At 42.1% G+C, this 18,997-nt stretch overlaps 1 protein-coding gene across 1 annotated transcript in view; it reads right to left on the bottom strand.

Annotated features, from left to right (window-relative positions):
• Positions 1–18,997, bottom strand: part of RGS22 (regulator of G protein signaling 22) — a 90,486-nt gene that overhangs the window by 10,010 nt on the left and 61,479 nt on the right. Inside the window, exons 17-22 of the mRNA XM_073330455.2 lie at positions 17,323–17,485; positions 14,794–14,952; positions 12,745–12,813; positions 9,046–9,207; positions 3,337–3,516; positions 1,617–1,778 (exon numbers count right to left, since the gene is read on the bottom strand). Of these exons, the coding sequence (XP_073186556.1) occupies positions 1,617–1,778; positions 3,337–3,516; positions 9,046–9,207; positions 12,745–12,813; positions 14,794–14,952; positions 17,323–17,485 (895 nt within the window). The remainder of the gene's footprint in view (positions 1–1,616; positions 1,779–3,336; positions 3,517–9,045; positions 9,208–12,744; positions 12,814–14,793; positions 14,953–17,322; positions 17,486–18,997) is intronic.

The raw sequence follows: 18,997 nt of genomic DNA, 5'->3' as shown, positions 1-18,997 counted from the left end.
CTGTGCATAGAGCTGGACTCTGCACTGGACAGAGATGATGCAACCCGTGTATAGCTCCCCTGTGTCCAGCCCCTCTACATTGGATTCACTGCCACAGGGCCATCAACAGCCACAGATGAAGGAGCTGGATTTTCCCCTAACGCTGACTGGCACATACACAGAATATTAAAATATTCAAATAATGTAAAGAAAAGATTTTGCACAGGCATCAACTTTTCCTTACTCCATAACAATCTCCTCTTCTACACGGGACTTTCTTTGTGCTATATAAGGGCTAGGGAGTTTCAGCTTTGTTGCTCCAAACTCCATTCAAACAATAGTCTTCAAAAAAAAGAAAGAAACTAGAGAGAAGGAAAAGTCTGTTTTTACCGAGGTGAAGACACAAACATGCACTACCCATAAATGTTGCACTCTTTATCCATGCCCATGCAGGCATTTCAGTAGGGAGAAGATGTGCTCTGGAGCAATGAGCACGAGCTGGGGGTTTCGGTCTTGGCTTGACACTGACAGCTGTGTGGCCTTGGGAAAGCCACAGCATTTCTGTGTCTCTGTTTCCCTTTCTAAAAGGGGATAATAATAGTTACATGATCTCCCAGGCTGTTGTGAGGATTTATTAGTTAATGTCTCTACCTATCTAGCTACTCATATAGTTCACATCACTACAGTATCTGAGCACCTGTTTGTACGGTATTTTGAATACGTACAGTGCTATATAAGTGCTAATTAGAAGGCTTGCAGGTGTAATAATTTATTTGCTCTTAAAGGGACACACACGTATCACAGTTGGCCCAACATTTAGATTTTGTAAACGCAACCTTTCATCACACAAAATATCAACAGAATTTTTTCCATATTTTAAAAACAAAATTTCAAGATAAACAGCTTCACAAACATTCCCCTGTAGTAGCTGCATCCCAAACACTACTGCATGAGAAACTAACAACTCAGACAAATTAGAAACTACCCACTAACAAAAGTGAAAGTGAGTAGACTGATAATGTCATTGTCAGCGCTTAGGGAAATGCAAAAAATAAACAAAGAGGATAAGGAGAGAATCTTGTATTGGCATTTCAAAATCTTTGTTTGAATAATCTAAAAGTGCTTTTTATTACATATGCAAAGAAACATGTTGATTTTAAATATAATTTGTGGCCTGATAGTAAACAGCTAAGCATGGTCTACTGACAATGACAGCGTGTTCTAATGCAATTCCATGTGCAACTGACAGTTTTACGTATGCAGCACATGCAGGTCCGTTTGAAAATTTAGCCTTTCATGTTTTTACTTTTTCCCTCACCACAAGAGATGAACAGAAATATATTTCCACCCTATTTAAAATGAGAGGGAGAACAAATGTCCCAATCCTGCAAACACTTACCCATGGACTTATCTTTAAGCACACAATTTAAGCATATGCGTGAGTGTTTGCAGGACTGGAGCCTAATTCTCCAAGGACTGAATTGTATCTGAAGCCTGTATTCTAACAAAAGACATTTAGGGCCTGATCCAAAGCCAATTGAAGTCAATGGGAGTCTTCTCATGGCCCATAGAGGGAATATTTGAATGTTTTACTCTTGTTTGCTGAAAAATGTGTTTATGGTATTTCAGCTTCTCACCTTTACGAGTGCAAGTCTTTCCTCTGTTGTTTTTCTTTTCACTTTTTGTCTCTTCTTTTCCTTTTTTCGCTCCAAAGTAGGCAAAATTTTCTCATCTGCCAAATTGCTTCTAAATTCACAAAATTTTGGCCAAAATTTAAACAGAAGAGCAAAAATAGTCATCTGAGCAGAAAGAAAAGGAAGCATAACATGACTATGTTAAGAAAACAGAGTGTACTGTAAAAAGTAAATGTAGTTTACCATAACAATGCAATAACTATTTCCTTTTTAGTACACAGCACGTTTCCTCCCACGTATTGTCTCTTGACATTTCAGTCTAGCTTTGCTCTGCACATGCTTCTCATCAGTATGTTTGTTACTGGTGAGAAATATTCCTAAAACACAGTTAAAAGACACTCTTTTTTATATTTCCGTAAACAATTGTTTACATTAATGAAAACATCCATCAATTTTACAAGTATTCTTTATAAAATATTCACCACTTGGATTGCTTTTTACACCATTCTTCTGCTTAAGTATTCCAAATATTCTGTTCATCAGGGAGACAGCTTTGTTTTTTTGCCCTCCTTAAGAGAAAGGAATTTTTTTTTTTTTTTTTTTTTTTCCTCTGGAAAAGCTCTTAAACCACATTAGAGATCTATGAGCAAATCTTGGATAATTTTTAAATGATATAATCTCTCATGGGGTCTTTTTTGAACTGGAATAAGAAAAACAATAAAAAAAAAGCAATCAGAGAGCAATACATTCTACTAACACATTGTACTAAGGCATGATATTGCTGAAAGTCCTGTATTGTCACTTGACTTCAGTGGGAGTTGAGGGCGCTCACCACTTTACAAAATTGAGGTCAATGTGCTTAATAGTGATATTTGATAAGAATGTCAGTCATATCGTTGTGCCAAATTCTTCCATTAGTCCCACGCTGTATTTCTGGACTTTGCTGCATTCTATACAAGTTGGGCCCTTAAATCAGCATCTTCCCTTATCTTATGATCTGTATGAATCCTCCTGTCTTCCAAATCATTCACCTCATGATCTGAATGTTTTGTGGATTTGCATTAATAGATTTTTTAAAAAGGGGTAGGAATTTGGTGGGAAAAGGCACAGCTACATGGTTTTGAGGAATAGAAGTATAAAAGGTAATGACCATAGAAGGTAAAAAGTGTGGGTTTACAAATGACCTTATTTGGTCTGTGCAGCAGAATGAGCAGAGAGAGAAAAAACCTGTTCACAGCCTGTTCCTATTACACAGACCTTCTGAAGAAAAGGAAAAAGAAAAGGCAGCATTTTCAGTAAGTTATAAGCTGCCTTTGTGTTTTGCTAATGTCCGTAACATTTTTTGTATCTACTTAAGTGGTTCCTCAAACCACAAAATTTGGTCCCTACATTTTAACTATTCACATCAAGCAATTCAGTAAAATGGAGTAGTAGGTCTAAAGCAAGAACTCCTAATGCAGGGCTGATCACCCCTTCCCATGGTAAAACCAGCTGAAAAAGATTATACAGTGTATTGGTGATTAACAATATTCAGAGGTCTCTCCCACATCTTGACCCTTTATTTTTCAGGATAACAATTCATATAATGACAGCAACTTTGTGCCCACAATGATTTCTGGGCCCAAAATTGTGCCCATAATAACAGAGACCATCTCTAAAGATCAGGCACAACATCTCTAACCAAATCTGATACTTTTCTCCTCACCCATCCCCATCGTCTTACCTGTGCCTCTCTAAATACATATGGCCCTAGTTCTCTCCTGTGCTCTATAATCTTCTGAGCTTGCTCCGGTGGGATGTCAATTTGCAGAGCTGGTGGGATGGTGGAATTAATAAAGCAGTTGATGATAGCTGTGATCTTATTCTGGATAGTGGCATCATCACAGTGAGAATGGCACAAATCCTGAACAGTGGAAAATGCAGCATACAGTGAATGTATTATTCATCAGTAACTAGTCATTCAGTCCTTACTCAGATTGCTTAGCTTTTGTAAAGATCAGTTATATGCAAATAATTATGACACACAGTGGTGCAAGTAGATTTTAACTCTTACCGATATGACGACTCATGGGAGGGACACAAAGTGGGGCACCAGCTAAAGGGGGGCATGCGACCTCCTCACGTGACCCCCACACACGACCTCCCATGTGACCTCCTCCCTGCCCTGTTCCCAGCCCGGGGCCACTGTGCTCTCCCCATCCCCCATTACCTGGGAGGAAGGCTCTGTCCTCCCACTGCACCGGCTCCTTCTGTAATTCGGCTGCTCTTCCTGGCAGCCAGGCCCCAGAGCCACTCCCGGATGCTGCCCGGTGCAGCACAGCAGCTGCCTGGAAGAGTGCCTGGCTCTCCCAGGCAGCTGCTGCACTGCACTGGGCAGTGTCTCAGGCAGCATGACTGGAAGAGGAGAGGCGCTGGCCTTCTAGCCCCTTCCTCTCCCAACCACAGGCCTAGGGAGGGTCACTTGACCCTTTGTGCCCCTCCCGCCAGTCGCCCGTGCCTCACAAAAAATGTTCTATGACTAGAGCCCTGCATGAATACAAATTTATACTTGTGGATGTGGATATCCATGGACAGAAATCGGTATCCACTGAACTGCAAGGCTTTCCCAGGAACCACAGTGGCAAAAGGAGCAGAATGTGGGGCTGCCAGGTGGTCCCACGCCAGCAGCTCCTACAGCGCAGCTGTACCGCCCCCATCCCCGCCCGCAGCCCTGTTCTCTGGCAGGGCTATACAGACCCCAGAAAGGAGATACAGCTGTGTGGAAGAGCTGGGGGCCGGGACCGGGGATGGTACAGCCGTGCCAGAGGAGCTGCTGGCGTGGGGCAACCCAGCAGCCCCATGTTCTGCTCCTTTCGCCGCTGTGGTTCCTGAGACAGCCCTGGGTGTTCAGCAGATACCGAATGTGTCTTTCTGGTATGGTGTACCAGCAATAAATATCTTAATGGTACAGTGTACCTGACCGTACCGGCTTACTTGCACCACTGATCATACACACACACACCCCCTTAACTAAGATGCAACAGAATTCTTGCATTGACTTTTTTAACAACAAATGACACCATAAAAGGCCAATGACATCCTGGGTTGTATTCATAGTCATTGAGCAGACGTGATAGTCCCTGAATGTGCTTCTGGTGAAGCTGTGCACTTGATATTCTAGATTCAATGTCAGCATGTTATTGACAAAAGTAAGGTAGTTCCAAACACGAAGGCGTGAGAAGGACTGATTTCCAAAAAAGGCTATGGTGACTCATAACTAAAGGGGACAAGGAGACTCCCTACAAACAGTGAGATAAGAATGACTCAGGATGGTATAAGGAGCTCTAACCAGGAGAAATGGCATGAAATTAAGAAAGGGAACAATTTAGGCTCACGAAAGCTTATGCTCTAATAAATTGGTTAGTCTCTAAGGTGCCACAAGTACTCCTTTTCTTTTTGCGAATACAGACTAACACGGCTGTTACTCTGAAACCTTCCTGACACTGAGATCTTCAGGATTGTTTTATAGTTTCCCAAAGTCCCATGGCTTGGGATTATTAAAAGTAGAGTGGACACAGCACTAAAACATGGAGAACAGGAATTCACTTGCAAGGGTCTCATTCCTATGATCCTATAATTCTGATAAAACCTGTGACTGAAAGCAAGTGCTGTGTAGTCAAGCTCTGACGAAGTGCAGTGGCAGCATTAACCTATGAGAAAATGTTATGAAGAACTGCCTTCAAATCCTTTGATATGCATTTTCCTTCTATGCAGAATTCCTAACTTTCCATAGTATTATGAGTTTATCACAGTTCCTTAAATATCTCTATTAAGATGCAGTGAGCACTCTAGAGAACCTGTGGGAGCAGATCTGATTGAGCTCAAGAATTTGGGTTAACTTTTGATAGAAGAATTTGTTTTGCAACTTGATCTTTAATCTGAAAGGAAATTAAACCCCATTGTTTTTAAAAGATATTTCATAATTCAGAGAACTGTTTTGTTTTTATTATTAATACTTTTTAATGGTGTGAAAGGCAAAGATGATAACAATTACAATGAGAAAAGATAAATGCATGTTTGAAAGGACAATAGAAAACCATATTCATCATATCCTACAATAATATTATGCCTTTTCTTATTAATTTAGGATGTAAAAAATATCAAATAAATCATAGAGGAAAGAGAAACAAGCCATAGGATATAAAAGGAAAGATAAGAGGCAGAACATAGTGTAGCAGACAGAAAAAAAATCCTACGGTCTAATATTTATTTTAAAAGTCATTTCTTCTTATTTATTATCTTTTAGTTGCCCAAAAATATCCTACCAATCTGCCAGGTGGTAAGGAGCACTGCAGACGTCAACTCTCACAGGGAGTTCTGTTTGAAAACCAATGGCACAATATGATCCAGGCACTGCAGGCAGGCACTATGCAAAGTTCTGCACACAGCTTTTTGGCAATGGTCCTATGGTACATCCTGACCTGCAACGCGCCTGCTCGTCTAGTCCTTGGCATCTATGAAGAGCAGCAGCTGCCAACTCTGCCAAATTGTGTGCATGTATAATTATGGTCAGATTGTACTTTTCTTTGTTAGATAGGAAAATAAATAAAATTAACATAAATGGAGGGTAAAACAATAGCTTTCTTCATAGAATATGTCCACAGAGAAAACACTTCAAATTGGAGCCCACTTTTCTCCATAATGTAGCTCGGGAGAACCACAAACCAACATAAACCTCAGTCATTTGTGTGTGGGTTTTGGCCTCTCAGCGCTACTCCCAGTTCTGGAGTAACAAGTGAATCACCATCTCATAGCCTTAGCTAGAGTCTCAGTTCTGCTGTGCCTTCGGAACCAGTGGCCTTGGGAAGCACTTACGGTTCAGTAATTTCAAAGCCTGATGAGCCAGCTCTGCTTTTCTGTGGTGGCAGCATTATTCATGTGTTAACTTGTATTTATGATGGCTAAGCAGGTGGCCAGCAATGATTACTGGTATCATTAGTATCTCATTTATTTATAGCTATTATTTATTTTTTAAATAAACCTTGAAACATGCAAATTAAGCTCATAGCTTGCCCAAGCAACCACATATTCTTACACTATTATCCTCATCCTCCCTCCTGCCAGCCCTTCCATTTGTTTGTTACTCCTACTTGGGACTGTCTTTAGTGTTTGTGTTCATACAGTGCCTGGAACCACTGGGCCCCAATCCTGACTGAGGTCTCCATCTCTTACTGCAATATGGGATGAATGATAAATAATAATAATCATTGATCACATTAATTGATCACAGCAGCCTTCCCCACTCTCTGCAGCCTATGTGTAGGGGCCAGGCATTGTCGTAGTCATAAGAACAGCCATACTGGGTCAGACCAAAGGTCCATCTAGCCCAGTGTCCTGTCTTCTGACCAGTGGCTAATGCCAGGTGCCCCAGAGGGAATGAACAAAACAGGTACTTACCAAGTGATCCATCCCCTGTCGCCCATTCCCAGTTTCTGGTAAACAGGGGCTAGGGATACCATCCCTGCCCATCCTGGCTAACAGCCATTGATGGACCTATCCTCCATGAACTTACCTAGTTCTTTTTTGAACCCTGTTATAGTCTTGGCCTTCACAACATCCTCTAGCAAAGAGTTCCACAGGTTGACTGTGCTTTGTGTGAAGAAATACTTCCTTTTGTTTGTTTTAAACCCGCTACCTATTAATTTTATTTGGTGACCCCTAGTTCTTGTGTTATGAGGAGTAAATAACACTTCCCTATTTTCTCTCACCACACCATTCATGATTTTACAGACCTCTATCATATCCCCCTTTAGTCATCTCTTTTCCAAGTTGAAAAGTCCCAGTCTTATTAATCTCTCCTCATACAGAAGCTGTTGTATACCCCTAATCATTTTTGGTGCCCTTTTCTGAACCTTTTCCAATTCCAATATCTGCATGCAAGATATGGGCGAATCATGGATTTATATAGAGGCAATATGATATTTTCTGTCTTATCATCTATCCCTGTCTTAATGATTCCCAACATTCTGTTTGCTTGTTTGACTGCCGCTGCACATTTAGTGGATGTTTGCAGAGAACTATCCACAATGACTCCAAGATCTCTTTCTTGAGTGGGAACAGCTAATTTAGCCCACGTCATTTTATATGTATAGTTGGGATTATGTTTTCCAATGTGCATTACTTTGCATTTATCAACACGGAATTTCATCTGCTATTTTGTTGCCCAGTCACCCAGTTTTGTGAGATCATAGAATATCAGGATTGGAAGGGACCTCAGGAGGTCATCTAGTCCAACCCCCTGCTCAAAGCAGGACCAAACTCCAATTTTTGCCCCAGATCCCTAAATGGGCCCCTCAAGGATTGAACTCACAAACCTGGGTTTAGCAGGCCAATGCTCAAACCACTGAGCTATCCCACCCCCCTGTAGCTGCTTTGGACTTCACTATCTTGAGTAGTTTTGTATCATCTGCAAATTTTGCTGCCTCACTGTTCAACCCTTTTTCCAGACCACTTATGAATATGTTGAATAGCACTGGTCCCAGTACAGACCTCTGGGGGACACCACTATTTACCTCTCTCTATTCTGAAAACTGACCATTTATTCCTGCCCTTTGTTTCCTATCTTTTAACCAGTTAGTGATCCATGAGAGGACCTTCCCTCTTATCCCATGACAGCTCACTTTACCTAAGAGCCTTTGGTGAGGGTCAAAGGCTTATCAAAGGCTTTCTGAAAATCTAAGTACATTATATCCATTGGATCCCCCTTGTCCACATGCTTGTTGACCCCCTCAAAGAATTCTAGTATATTGGTGAGGCATGATTTCCCTTACAAAAATCATGTTGACTCTTCCCCAACAAACTAGTCCTTGTGCTCTCCTGAACACAGGCATGACTTACTTCCTGCTAATACTCTGGTGCAGTTCCATTAAAGTCAATAGAGCTACGCTGATCTACTGCAGTGGAGGATCTGGGCCAAAGGAGACATGACTAGTTTGGGAGAACGAGAGGATGATGACAACTCAGACTGCATCTTTCCTGAACACTTACCCTTTGTAAAATTGTGTACATATTGTGTATAAAATTAGTATTCCCTTTACTTACAATGGATAATACTAGTGGAATTTATCTATAACCTGAATAAACATTTTAAGAATGCCCACTGTGTTTTGTACAGCACAGAGCACATCAATGCTCAACATATAAATAATAATAAAATTTTGGGCATGAGTTAATTGACAATATCCCTGTAAAGGTCAATAGGATTCTATAATGTATATAAGCACAAAGGAATATGGGTATGAAATTCTCAATTAATTTAAAATGAACCAGGTGGCATTGATGTTGACAGTAAATTGCATCAAGGCACTATAGTTAAAAGTCTCCTGAAGTATGTTAATGGATATATACTTTTAAATCTACATGATATTCCCCTGCTCACATTATGGCACCATACCTTATATTTCTGAACCTCTTGCCAGAAGAGCACTCCATTCTCCAGTAAATCTCCTTTCAAAGACACAAAGCGCTGAAATTGTAATGCTGTTATTGGATTCAGCAGCGCTTTACGGAACATGATTATTTCTCTAGATGAAGAAACCCACTTATTGTCCACATGCTGTCAAAAGGAAAAAAATGCACTGAATAAACTGTTTCAAAAAGCAATAACAAAAGCATTAGTTAGGGTAAACTGTCTGATTCTTATCTTTGCACTGACCCTAACTTTCAGTAGTTTATGACAAGGATACAATAGAACTTGGCAATCTTTCTTTTCTTTTCTTTTCTTTTCTTTCTTTCTTTGTGTGGTTGGTTGGTTGGGACAACATTTTTTGGAAAGGAGGGACGAGAGAGGAAATGGAAACAGCCATTGCTATTAATTATGGCAACAAGCTATGTTTCAGGGAACAGTTTGAGTTTTCTACAAACAAACAACAGCAACTAAGAGAAAAGAACAAACAAACCACATTGCTAAAAACTCCAAAATGCTTTTGACATGGACCTCACTAACAAAACCAGTTTTGAAAAGTGTTGCCATGATCACCAACAGAAGCTGGAGAGTTTGCTGTTTCTGGAATGAATTCCACGAATAGTAAAATGTGATTTAAAGTCATCAAGACATTTTGGGAATCTTCATGCTTCAAAATAGACAGTGAAACAGAGCGCATGAAAGGGTGAGCGAAAAGAAAAGCCAGAGGGGATAGAGAAAGAAAGACAATTTATGCAGAAGTTCATTTGACATGAAGTTTAGAATGGAAATCAACCCTCAGTCCTTCTTTACTGAGCTCACAATTCTCATGCTTTACTATTATTCTTGTACAATAAGCCAAGCAATTCCTCGCTGTTATCAGATGGATGACTGAAAACTACCCTATAACATCAGTATACAATCCATGAGGATCTAAAGGGAGGGAGTAATGTCCCATGGCTAGCAAGCAAGGGGTAGAGGAATATTTTTTGTTGCAAATAGCCTTGGAAATGTAACGTGAAAGCTGGAGCTGAAAGTCTGTCAATGGTTTCTCTTAATAGTAAAATAAAATCACAGGTTATACACAGTCCCCTGCTACAGTCACCCAGCCTAACTTTTGGGCACTGTGGGAACTATAACAAGTCCCTCAAAGTTTCGGAAAGCCACAGACAGAATCAGGGCTGGAAATGCTGCCGAGGCTGCTACTGGTGATGTTAGTGCCGTTACAAGCTCCCTCCTGGCTGCCAGCCATCTGGGTGCCATCGAGTGGGTTCCTCTGCTGAGCAACCAGCGTGGCTTTGGGCCACCAAGAGCGCAATTCAATAGAATCAGAGGCAGCACAGCTTAGTAACTAAGGACAGCACTGAGAGCACTCTTGCTTGCTAATACCGTCCCTGATACAGACTCTGACTGTCTTTGGTCAAGTCCCTTAGCCTTTCTGCCTAAGTTTCCCCATCTGTAGACTGTTGATGTTACTATTCTGGGCTGTGCTTGATTCTCTAGTTAAATAACTGTATAAAAACCCCAGAGCAAACAGGAGAAAATAACCCCAACTCATCAAGATGATGACTAGCTTCAACTCTTTTGACACCTCTGCTCATGAGCTTTTGTTAGCTCAACTGCAGCCATAACAAGGATGGTTGGGGCTGCTCTGGGGACTGGCTTTATTGTAACACTGATGAGCACTCTTAGAGTTGGTGGGGCAACTGCTCCTTGATCCTGAAGTTCTGCAAGATTCCAGCTTGTCGCCCCTCTTGTTTAACCTGTGTATGAGCTTCTAGGAGGGTTAGTAAGGAAGCAAGGACTGTGGTGCCTTAAGTGCACTGATGATACCCCGTTGTACTCCTCCATGCCTTCTGACTGTCCAAAACTGCTACATGCATTACTTAGGGTTTGTCTACACTACCAGGGTTGTCTACCTATGTTACTCTACTCTAGCTACGTGAATAATGTTGCTGGAGTCGACATAGCTTAGGTCAACTTACCGCAGTGTCTTCACTACGCTGCATCGACAGGAGACACTCTCCAGTCGACTTATCTTACTCTTCTCGGGGAGCTGGAGTACCGGAGTCAACTGGAGAGCACTGTGCCATCGATTTATTGGGTTTTCACAAGACCTTCTAAATCAACACCCACTGCATTGACTGCAGCAGCATTGATCTTCCCCGTAGAGAAGACAAGCCCTTAATGTTTGGCTGAGGGCAAGCTGGGTGAGTCATAATCCAGATAAGACTGAGGGGATTCATAGATTTTAAGGCCAATGAAGACTATTATGATCATTTAGCCTGATCTCCTGCATAACACAGACCAAATGATATTGGGTGGGGGAAGAAACTGGATGATATGGCAGGAGTAATATAAATCCCTAAGTCTAAGATGATGTGCTCATCACTGGCTGACTGGATTCACAGTCTGGACTTCTGGTTTGCCCCTCAACTGCTACTAGAATATTCAGGACAACAGCAGCTAGACTGGCTTTTTCTCATCCTCAGCTCGGAAGGAGGTTGCAACCATCTCTTCTGGATGCCGACTTTGTGACCACCATGCATGCTGTTGTCACCTAAGGGCTGAGATACCATATTGCTTTCCTCATGCAGTAGCTATATACAATCTGCAGCACAGGCAGCTGGGCTGTACTTCTCTTCCAGTGGAGATGGGTAGTGGTGACCCAAAAATCAGCTTGGTTTAAGAGAAAATTAGTTAAATTTGACTCAAAAGAATCATTTTACTATAGTCCTCCCTCACATGCTAAAGCTGCTTCCATTCAGAGTGGTGTGATCACTGTGATCAGGAATTGGTTAAGTGCTGGGAGATGGGAGTGAAAAAATAATCAAATGCATCCTGCTTATATGATGAGATGTGACAAAAGCACAGCCCTAAGTGAGATGCTGCAAATAACTATTTCCCTAAACACAGGTACCAGGTGAAAACCCAGTTAACAGAACCCACCTGCACTTTGGATTTCTTTCTATCTAGTGGTCTGCAGCGGTAATGGTGACCTGGTCTCTAGTTTGAATTCAACAGACAATAAAATGTAGACTGAATAAATGTATACAACTTGCACGTTGGCAACCACAAAGAGTTCACTGCTCTTCAAGGGGAAAAAAACTGGCAAAAGTCTCCTGAAATGTCAGATGACTGAGGTTTAAGATGTTTAAAATCGATATTATCTTAGCGCTGTAAGGTTAAAATACAATTCTAAATGAAACGGATACTGTGTGATATGATTAAACTTGCCCATTCTGCTGCATACTTCACATTCTCTTTTGTGTCTGCATGTAATCCACTCTCAATAATAAATAAACTACCAGATGCTGGAATGAACAGCTTGTCCCAATAAGTCCACTGCATGGAAAATACAGATGAACGTGCATTAAAAATCCAGTACCAATTATGAGTCTCAGGGGAGTTCAGACTGCTGCACAATCCCTGGGGAGAGACCTGAATTGCTCCAGAGCGACCCCTCTGGCTAGTACAAGTATTGCTGGAAGTCCCATCCAGTTGGCGGCCAAATTAATCACTAATGTCAGCAAGTACAACTCCACTGAAGTCAATGTAATTACACCTACAAATGCCAGCAGTGAACTTGGGCCTAGATATGTAAAGCAGGGAAACAATGAAGAAGTCTCCAGGCTTCAATAGGGAAACAAAGGAATACCAGGGAAAAGAGACATAACATACTTTACTTGCCTTCCAGGACCCAATCTTCTTCTCATTTCTCTGGATTAGGAGATCTTCAGCTATGTCCCTTATCTGTGGCTGAACACAAGATTATCAGTATGTTCATATGCCAAGTAATAAATTCTTCTTGTTTAATGTGCAGGCTATAATGGGTTTGGATATAAAATGCTCCCAGTTTTTAAGTCATCTGCTTCAGAAAAGGTAGATTTGATCAGGCAGCCCCTTTGCAGCCAAAACACCCACCTAAATCAAGGGAAGATTCTCTGAATAAGAGCTGCATGGTCAAACGCAGCATGTTTGGTCACCCTGAATTATGAAGATGGATGGAGAATGTCATCTGGTTTCAATTCCACTAAATAAACACTAAAGCAGCTGTTCTCAACCAGATTCTAAAGCCCCGAGCCCAGCATCTCCTATGGGGCTGAAGCTGGGCACCCCAAGCCCCGGTGCCCCTTATGGGGCTGAAACTGGGAGTGGAGCCCGGGGCTAAAGCCATAAGCCCTGGCGCCCTCTGTAGGCCTGAAGTCAGGATCAGAGTTGCGGGACTGAAGGCAAGCCCTGGCACCTCCACGGGGCTGAAGCCAGGAGCAGAGCCACGGGGCTGAAGCCCCGAGCCTCAGCACCCCCTGAGGGGCTGAAACCGGATGCAGAGCTGTAGGACAAAAGCCACAAGCGGTTCCTCCCTCCCACAGCTGAAACCCCAGCCCCCCCAACCCAGGGGCTGAAATCCAGATCCCAGAGCCCCCGCCCATGACTGAACCCCTGAGCCTCTCAGGGCTAAAGCTCTGAGGCCTCCCACCTCCCCATACCAGTGGCTGAAGCCAAGAGATCTGAAACCCCCGCCCACTGCTGGGCCTGGAGTTTTTATAGTATGTTGATGGGTGGGGGGGCTAGGAAAGAAAAAGGTTGAGAATCCCAGCTTTAAAGGACCTTTTTATCCTTTCACTTTGTGATAAGATAGGGAACATAGTAAGGAAACATAAATGGAGGTAGAAAAAGACCAAAGCTCCTATGATTGTTACAAATCATAGTCTTGCAAATAAAATAATTTGGCTTACTTAAAAACCTACAAAATACAGATTCGTGAAAAGTGTCCAGTGCTCTAAATCAACAAATAGAGAGATGGACGATCCAATCTGCCCAAATTTTTGTAAGCCCTTTGAAACGTCTTTATGTTAAAAAAAAATTAAAACTAAGTTACATGTCTGATTTGAATGACTTCAGTGCCTGGTTGGAAACGGCAGGTTTTGCCTCAATCAGTACAATACAAACTCTCCATTCAGTTTGTGTGTGTCTGCTAAAAACAGGATTTTTTGCTATTCTCAGCAGCAGTGTAATTCCCCCTACCACTCATAGATCCCATCCTAGCTACACTGCCATAAAAGTCAGTGAGGTGGAAGCTATGCCCATAGCAAAAAAGCTAGAGGACGCTGTGCCAGCAGGAGAAAAGCTCTCCCTACTCTGAACACTCATGTGTAATTTAATTGATCATTCTTTAATGTAACCAGTCAGAAGCCAGGCCTGAAGCCAGCCAGTCTTCCCACTTGGCAGCTCTGCAGAAGGCCTGGAGTAACTCCTGTAGGTGATACAGCTTCAGGTGGGAGGACATGGGCAGCGTGAGAAACAGGAGTAGCAAAGTGTGGGAAACCAGCTCATTTGTTTGTGCTCTTGTCTCCCTGAGCATCCCTCCAACTCTTTTCTGTGGAGCTGGATTTCTTCTGGGTGTGACTATGTGTGGTGGGGGAGTAGAGAGGGTGAACTCTGATGCAAAGATCCAACTTTTCCCTATATTGGCTGGCTGTGAAGGCAGCATCAACTGCCTTCTTCAGCTTCAGTGGCTAACGAGGCCATCAGCAGGATTGGGCTATTAGAGGGAAAAAAACCTCATTCGCAGGCATCAACTTAACACTGCAAGCTGTATGCACAAGTCACTTCCCTTCAGTTTAAATTCAATATGAGCTATGATTGACTGTCATTTTTCTGCACCATCTTACCCTAGCAGTAAGCTACATCTCAGCATGAAAACAGTACTGGGATGGGCCATATCTGAAACATTACCTTTGTTTTTCTACGTGCCCCAGATTGTTCTTTTGCCAGGAACAGTGGCAGCCACTTTTTTTCTAGCCTCATCTGGACGTATTTTTGAATTTCTAGCAGAACTGCTGCGGAAAGTCGATCATGAAGTATGCGTCCCCAGCCTCCACCTGACTGCATTAGCTAAACAATCCAAATACAATAACAGATTAGAGAAGCTCTTTTGTGTATGGGCAAATGTTACTTATCCCTTGTGATAGATGCAATGTTATGGAAACATGGAACATTCAAAGACTATTGTGTTAGCTTTATAAATATTAAGTGTATCTATATGGGCTGGCTAGTGACTGCATTCCTGGCTAAATGGGTCAGATAAGGAATGGCTCCTGCAGGAACTAAAGTCAATGGGAGAAATTAACACAAATTCCCAATAATGAAACTATGCAGGTAGCAAGTCTTTTTCAAGTTTCGACCCCTGAGGAATAGCCTGACCTAGTTCAAAGGCCTTGGGGCACAAACGATTTGAAACTGTATAAAATACCTTCCCTGAGTTGAGGAGGGTCTCACACACATCACCCAAAAACCCGGGAGGTGGTGGTCAGGGGACGGGGGGGTTGGACAGGGGGTGGGGTCCCAGGAGGTCCAGGAGGGGGGGGGCAGGGGAGGTTGGATAGGGAGTGGGGTCCTGGGGGGGATAGTTAGGGATGAGGGTCCCAGGAGGGGGCAGTCAGGGGACAAGGAGCAGGGGGGGTTGAATGGGTGGGGGATTCTGAGGGGAGCAGTCAGGGGGCGGGAAGTGAGAGGGGGCAGAGGCCAGGCTGTTTGGGGAGGCACAGCCTTCCCTACCTGGCCCTCCATACTGTTTTGCAACGCTGATGTGGCCCTTGGGCCAAAAAGTTTGCCCACCTCTGTGCTAGGAATACCAAAAATACAAAAATAAATCGCAATTAAATAATCTGTTAGAAAAATAAACTGGGTATTCATCAAGTGACAGCTAATTAAAGTGGACACCTCTCAGTCAACGCAAAGTTCTGCTGGAATAAAGACATGTATTTGTATAATTGTTATTGTGATGATTTCAGGAATCTGCAGACAGCTGATGAATTCTATTTGAAGCTGGAGTCTCTCTATGTGAATCTGGGTCAGACTGCAAACTCTATTTCTAATGTGGGGCTTATTTGCCTTATCTTCTGTCTTTTGCCTCATATTGAGTTAACACCCACAGGAGGTGACAAGAGACATTCTTGCACCTGGCAGTGGGCTAACAATAGAGGGTTGTTGAACTCTGGTGATCCTCCATTTAAATGGTGTACCCATGGACAAAGATGGCTACTGCTCCTAGTGGGGGGAGGGAGTAAATAGTCAACAGCTCACCTGGTGAGGGATTTTGATTACCTGACAAAGGGGACTGGAAACTATAAGATAAAGGGTCTTTCAACAACCACTGTAGAGAGCAAAAAGGCATTGTCTGAAGGGGTCAGAGAGAGACTCAGTGATTCAGAGGAGAAGCCATATGGAGAAGAGGAATCCTGGACACCCAAGATGACTATGACCTAAACCCAAAGAACAGTCAAGATTGGTGAGTAAACTGAGGCAGGGAAATGTGTAAAGGCATTTTATTGATTTGTCTAAAAATGTATAATTCTTTAGCTATCTACAGGAAAGAGTGATTACTTTTGGAACCTTTCAAGGTCTGTGTGTCTGTCTGCTTCCACCATCATGAGTCCCAAAGGAGGTGAACTGTAAGTTTGAGTGCCCACAAAGTGGATCTCTGGGAAAGGGTGTGTTTAAGCAACTGGGGTGTCTATGTGGGCTCAGCACTGGTCCTGGGGGACTCGGGCAGCTGGACCTTGAAGTCCCATTTATGCAAAGGGGTAACAGACAAAAAGAAAAGGAGTACTTGTGGCACCTTAGAGACTAACCAATTTATTTGAGCATGAGCTTTCGTGAGCTACAGCTCACTTCATCGGATGCATGCCGTGGAAACTGCAGCAGACTTTATATATACTCAGAGAATATGAAACAATACCTCCTCCCACCCCACTGTCCTGCTGGTAATAGCTTATCTAAAGTGATCATCAGGTGGGCCATTTCCAGCACAAAGGAAATGGCCCACCTGATGATCACTTTAGATAAGCTATTACCAGCAGGACAGTGGGGTGGGAGGAGGTATTGTTTCATATTCTCTGAGTATATATAAAGTCTGCTGCAGTTTCCACGGCATGCATCCGATGAAGTGAGCTGTAGCTCACGAAAGCTCATGCTCAAATAAATTGGTTAGTCTCTAAGGTGCCACAAGTACTCCTTTTCTTTTTGCGAATACAGACTAACACGGCTGTTACTCTGAAAAGGGTAACAGACAGAGATCTTGCCCAGAAAATGTGCCAGAGATACACAAAGAGATGGTGGAGGAGCCTATTCTGACTCAGGAAGCTTAAAGCCTTTATGGCCAGTATCTGGGACCCAACCACAGCAGCCTGAAGCGTGTCCAGCAGGGGGAGATCTGCCAGAACTGTGACAGCTGTGTATAAATATTGTTTTATATACTGATACCTGGTCTTGTTGTTCTTTTGTAGCTGGACTATTGGGTCCAAAGAAGTATTTTTTATTTAGGTACTTGTTTTTAATATCTTTAGATTTTTCCTCTCTTTTTTCTTTTTCCTTGTGGAGCATCCTTCTGAATTGTTCAATATCTGTCCAACACATGAGATCCATGCTACAAAGAAATCAATGAGAATATTCTTCATTATTCCATGTTGATGTCATTTTCATTAGAATTCTAACAAGTTATTATTTTAATTACAATTAACAGAAGTGGAATCAAGTGTCCAGATCTTGCATGCTCTATCAGGGATAGACTTTTTGCCTCGGTTGTTCCCTACTAGATGAGAAATAAGCTAACATGAGAACGACTATGCCACTTGTTCAACAATCAGATGTAGAAAGGGAATGCCTTGAAGTCTCAGTCTACAGTGGACCAGACCAAATAATTTCTTTGATGAATTTGCCTCTTGTGCTCTTTTTGAATCATCTATTAATAAATTCCTATTTCCTCAACTATTTTATTATCCATATTAAAAGATGAATAATTTCTACATAAAATTCCTGGTCTGTAAATTGCTCATAATTAGTTCAATATGAGTATTTGATATTAAAAATTCCAGCTTTTTAACGGGATAATCTTGATTGGACACACAGGTTACATGATACTGGTTTTGTTCCTTCATTGGAGAAGAGAAATATTTACAATACTCACACTTCCAAATTCACTTTCTATGATTATTCTCTTTTAAAATTTGGTGTTTCTGTGAACATTCCTGACAGTAAACTTGTTTGCTAGAATATTTGCAGAAAGTGAAACATGCAGAGGGAGATCCAGCCAAACCACTTTAATTTCTTGTTCTAATAAATATTTGCTGACTTTTGTTTCATTTTTTGAGGTATTAGCTCATGGGTAAAATTTACAAAAGTATCTAATTGACTTAAAAACTGAAGTCTCATTGTCAAAAGTCTCTTGGGTACTTTGGAGTTTAAGTCCTACTAGGACTTAGTCTCCTTAGTAGAGCTGGTTGGAAAAATTCTAACAACAACGTTTCACTGGAATTTGCCGATTTGTCCAAATTGGAATGTATAACGGAGACAGTTCAGTTTCAAAAAACGTTCAGCTGGAACACTGCCTCGTTTCCTAGCAGTTCTCCCACCCAGTTCCTTGGCAGCCCACTATGCAGACTGCCTCAGAGTTGGGGACCACAGGGCTTCCAGGGTCTGCGGCTATGGGGCAGCTTGCTAGGTAGACTTCCTCAGAGCCAGGGGCCCTAAAGCTTCCAAATCAGAACAAAACCATAGTTTAAAATCTCAAAATCCTCCATGAAACAGAATGCCTTTTCTCCACAAAGCTCTGCACCTGTCACTTAGGCATTTTTGACTCTTTTGCTCTATGCTAGTCTATAATTATATTACCGTTTACCCTGGACGAGTAGACAACACCCTCAGCATTAGTTTAGGGGAACCTAATTTAAAGAAATGGATGAGTGTAAAAAGGGATTGGAAGGTTGAAAAAAGGAAATATTTTAACTATTTTCAGCAGTTACTTAAGAACTGAGTACTTTTGCAATTTTCTGGAATGTTAAAAATATGGGGACTAATGTGGGAAGATATAGGGAAGTTAGGCGCAAACCCCGCATTTACTTCTGTTGAAATCTTTATTTTACATATGTAGGCTCAAATT

This window comes from Lepidochelys kempii, chromosome 2 (assembly GCF_965140285.1).
Source record: "Lepidochelys kempii isolate rLepKem1 chromosome 2, rLepKem1.hap1, whole genome shotgun sequence".
NCBI classification, from domain to species: domain Eukaryota; kingdom Metazoa; phylum Chordata; order Testudines; family Cheloniidae; genus Lepidochelys; species Lepidochelys kempii.
This window is presented reverse-complemented; position numbering and strand designations above follow the sequence as displayed.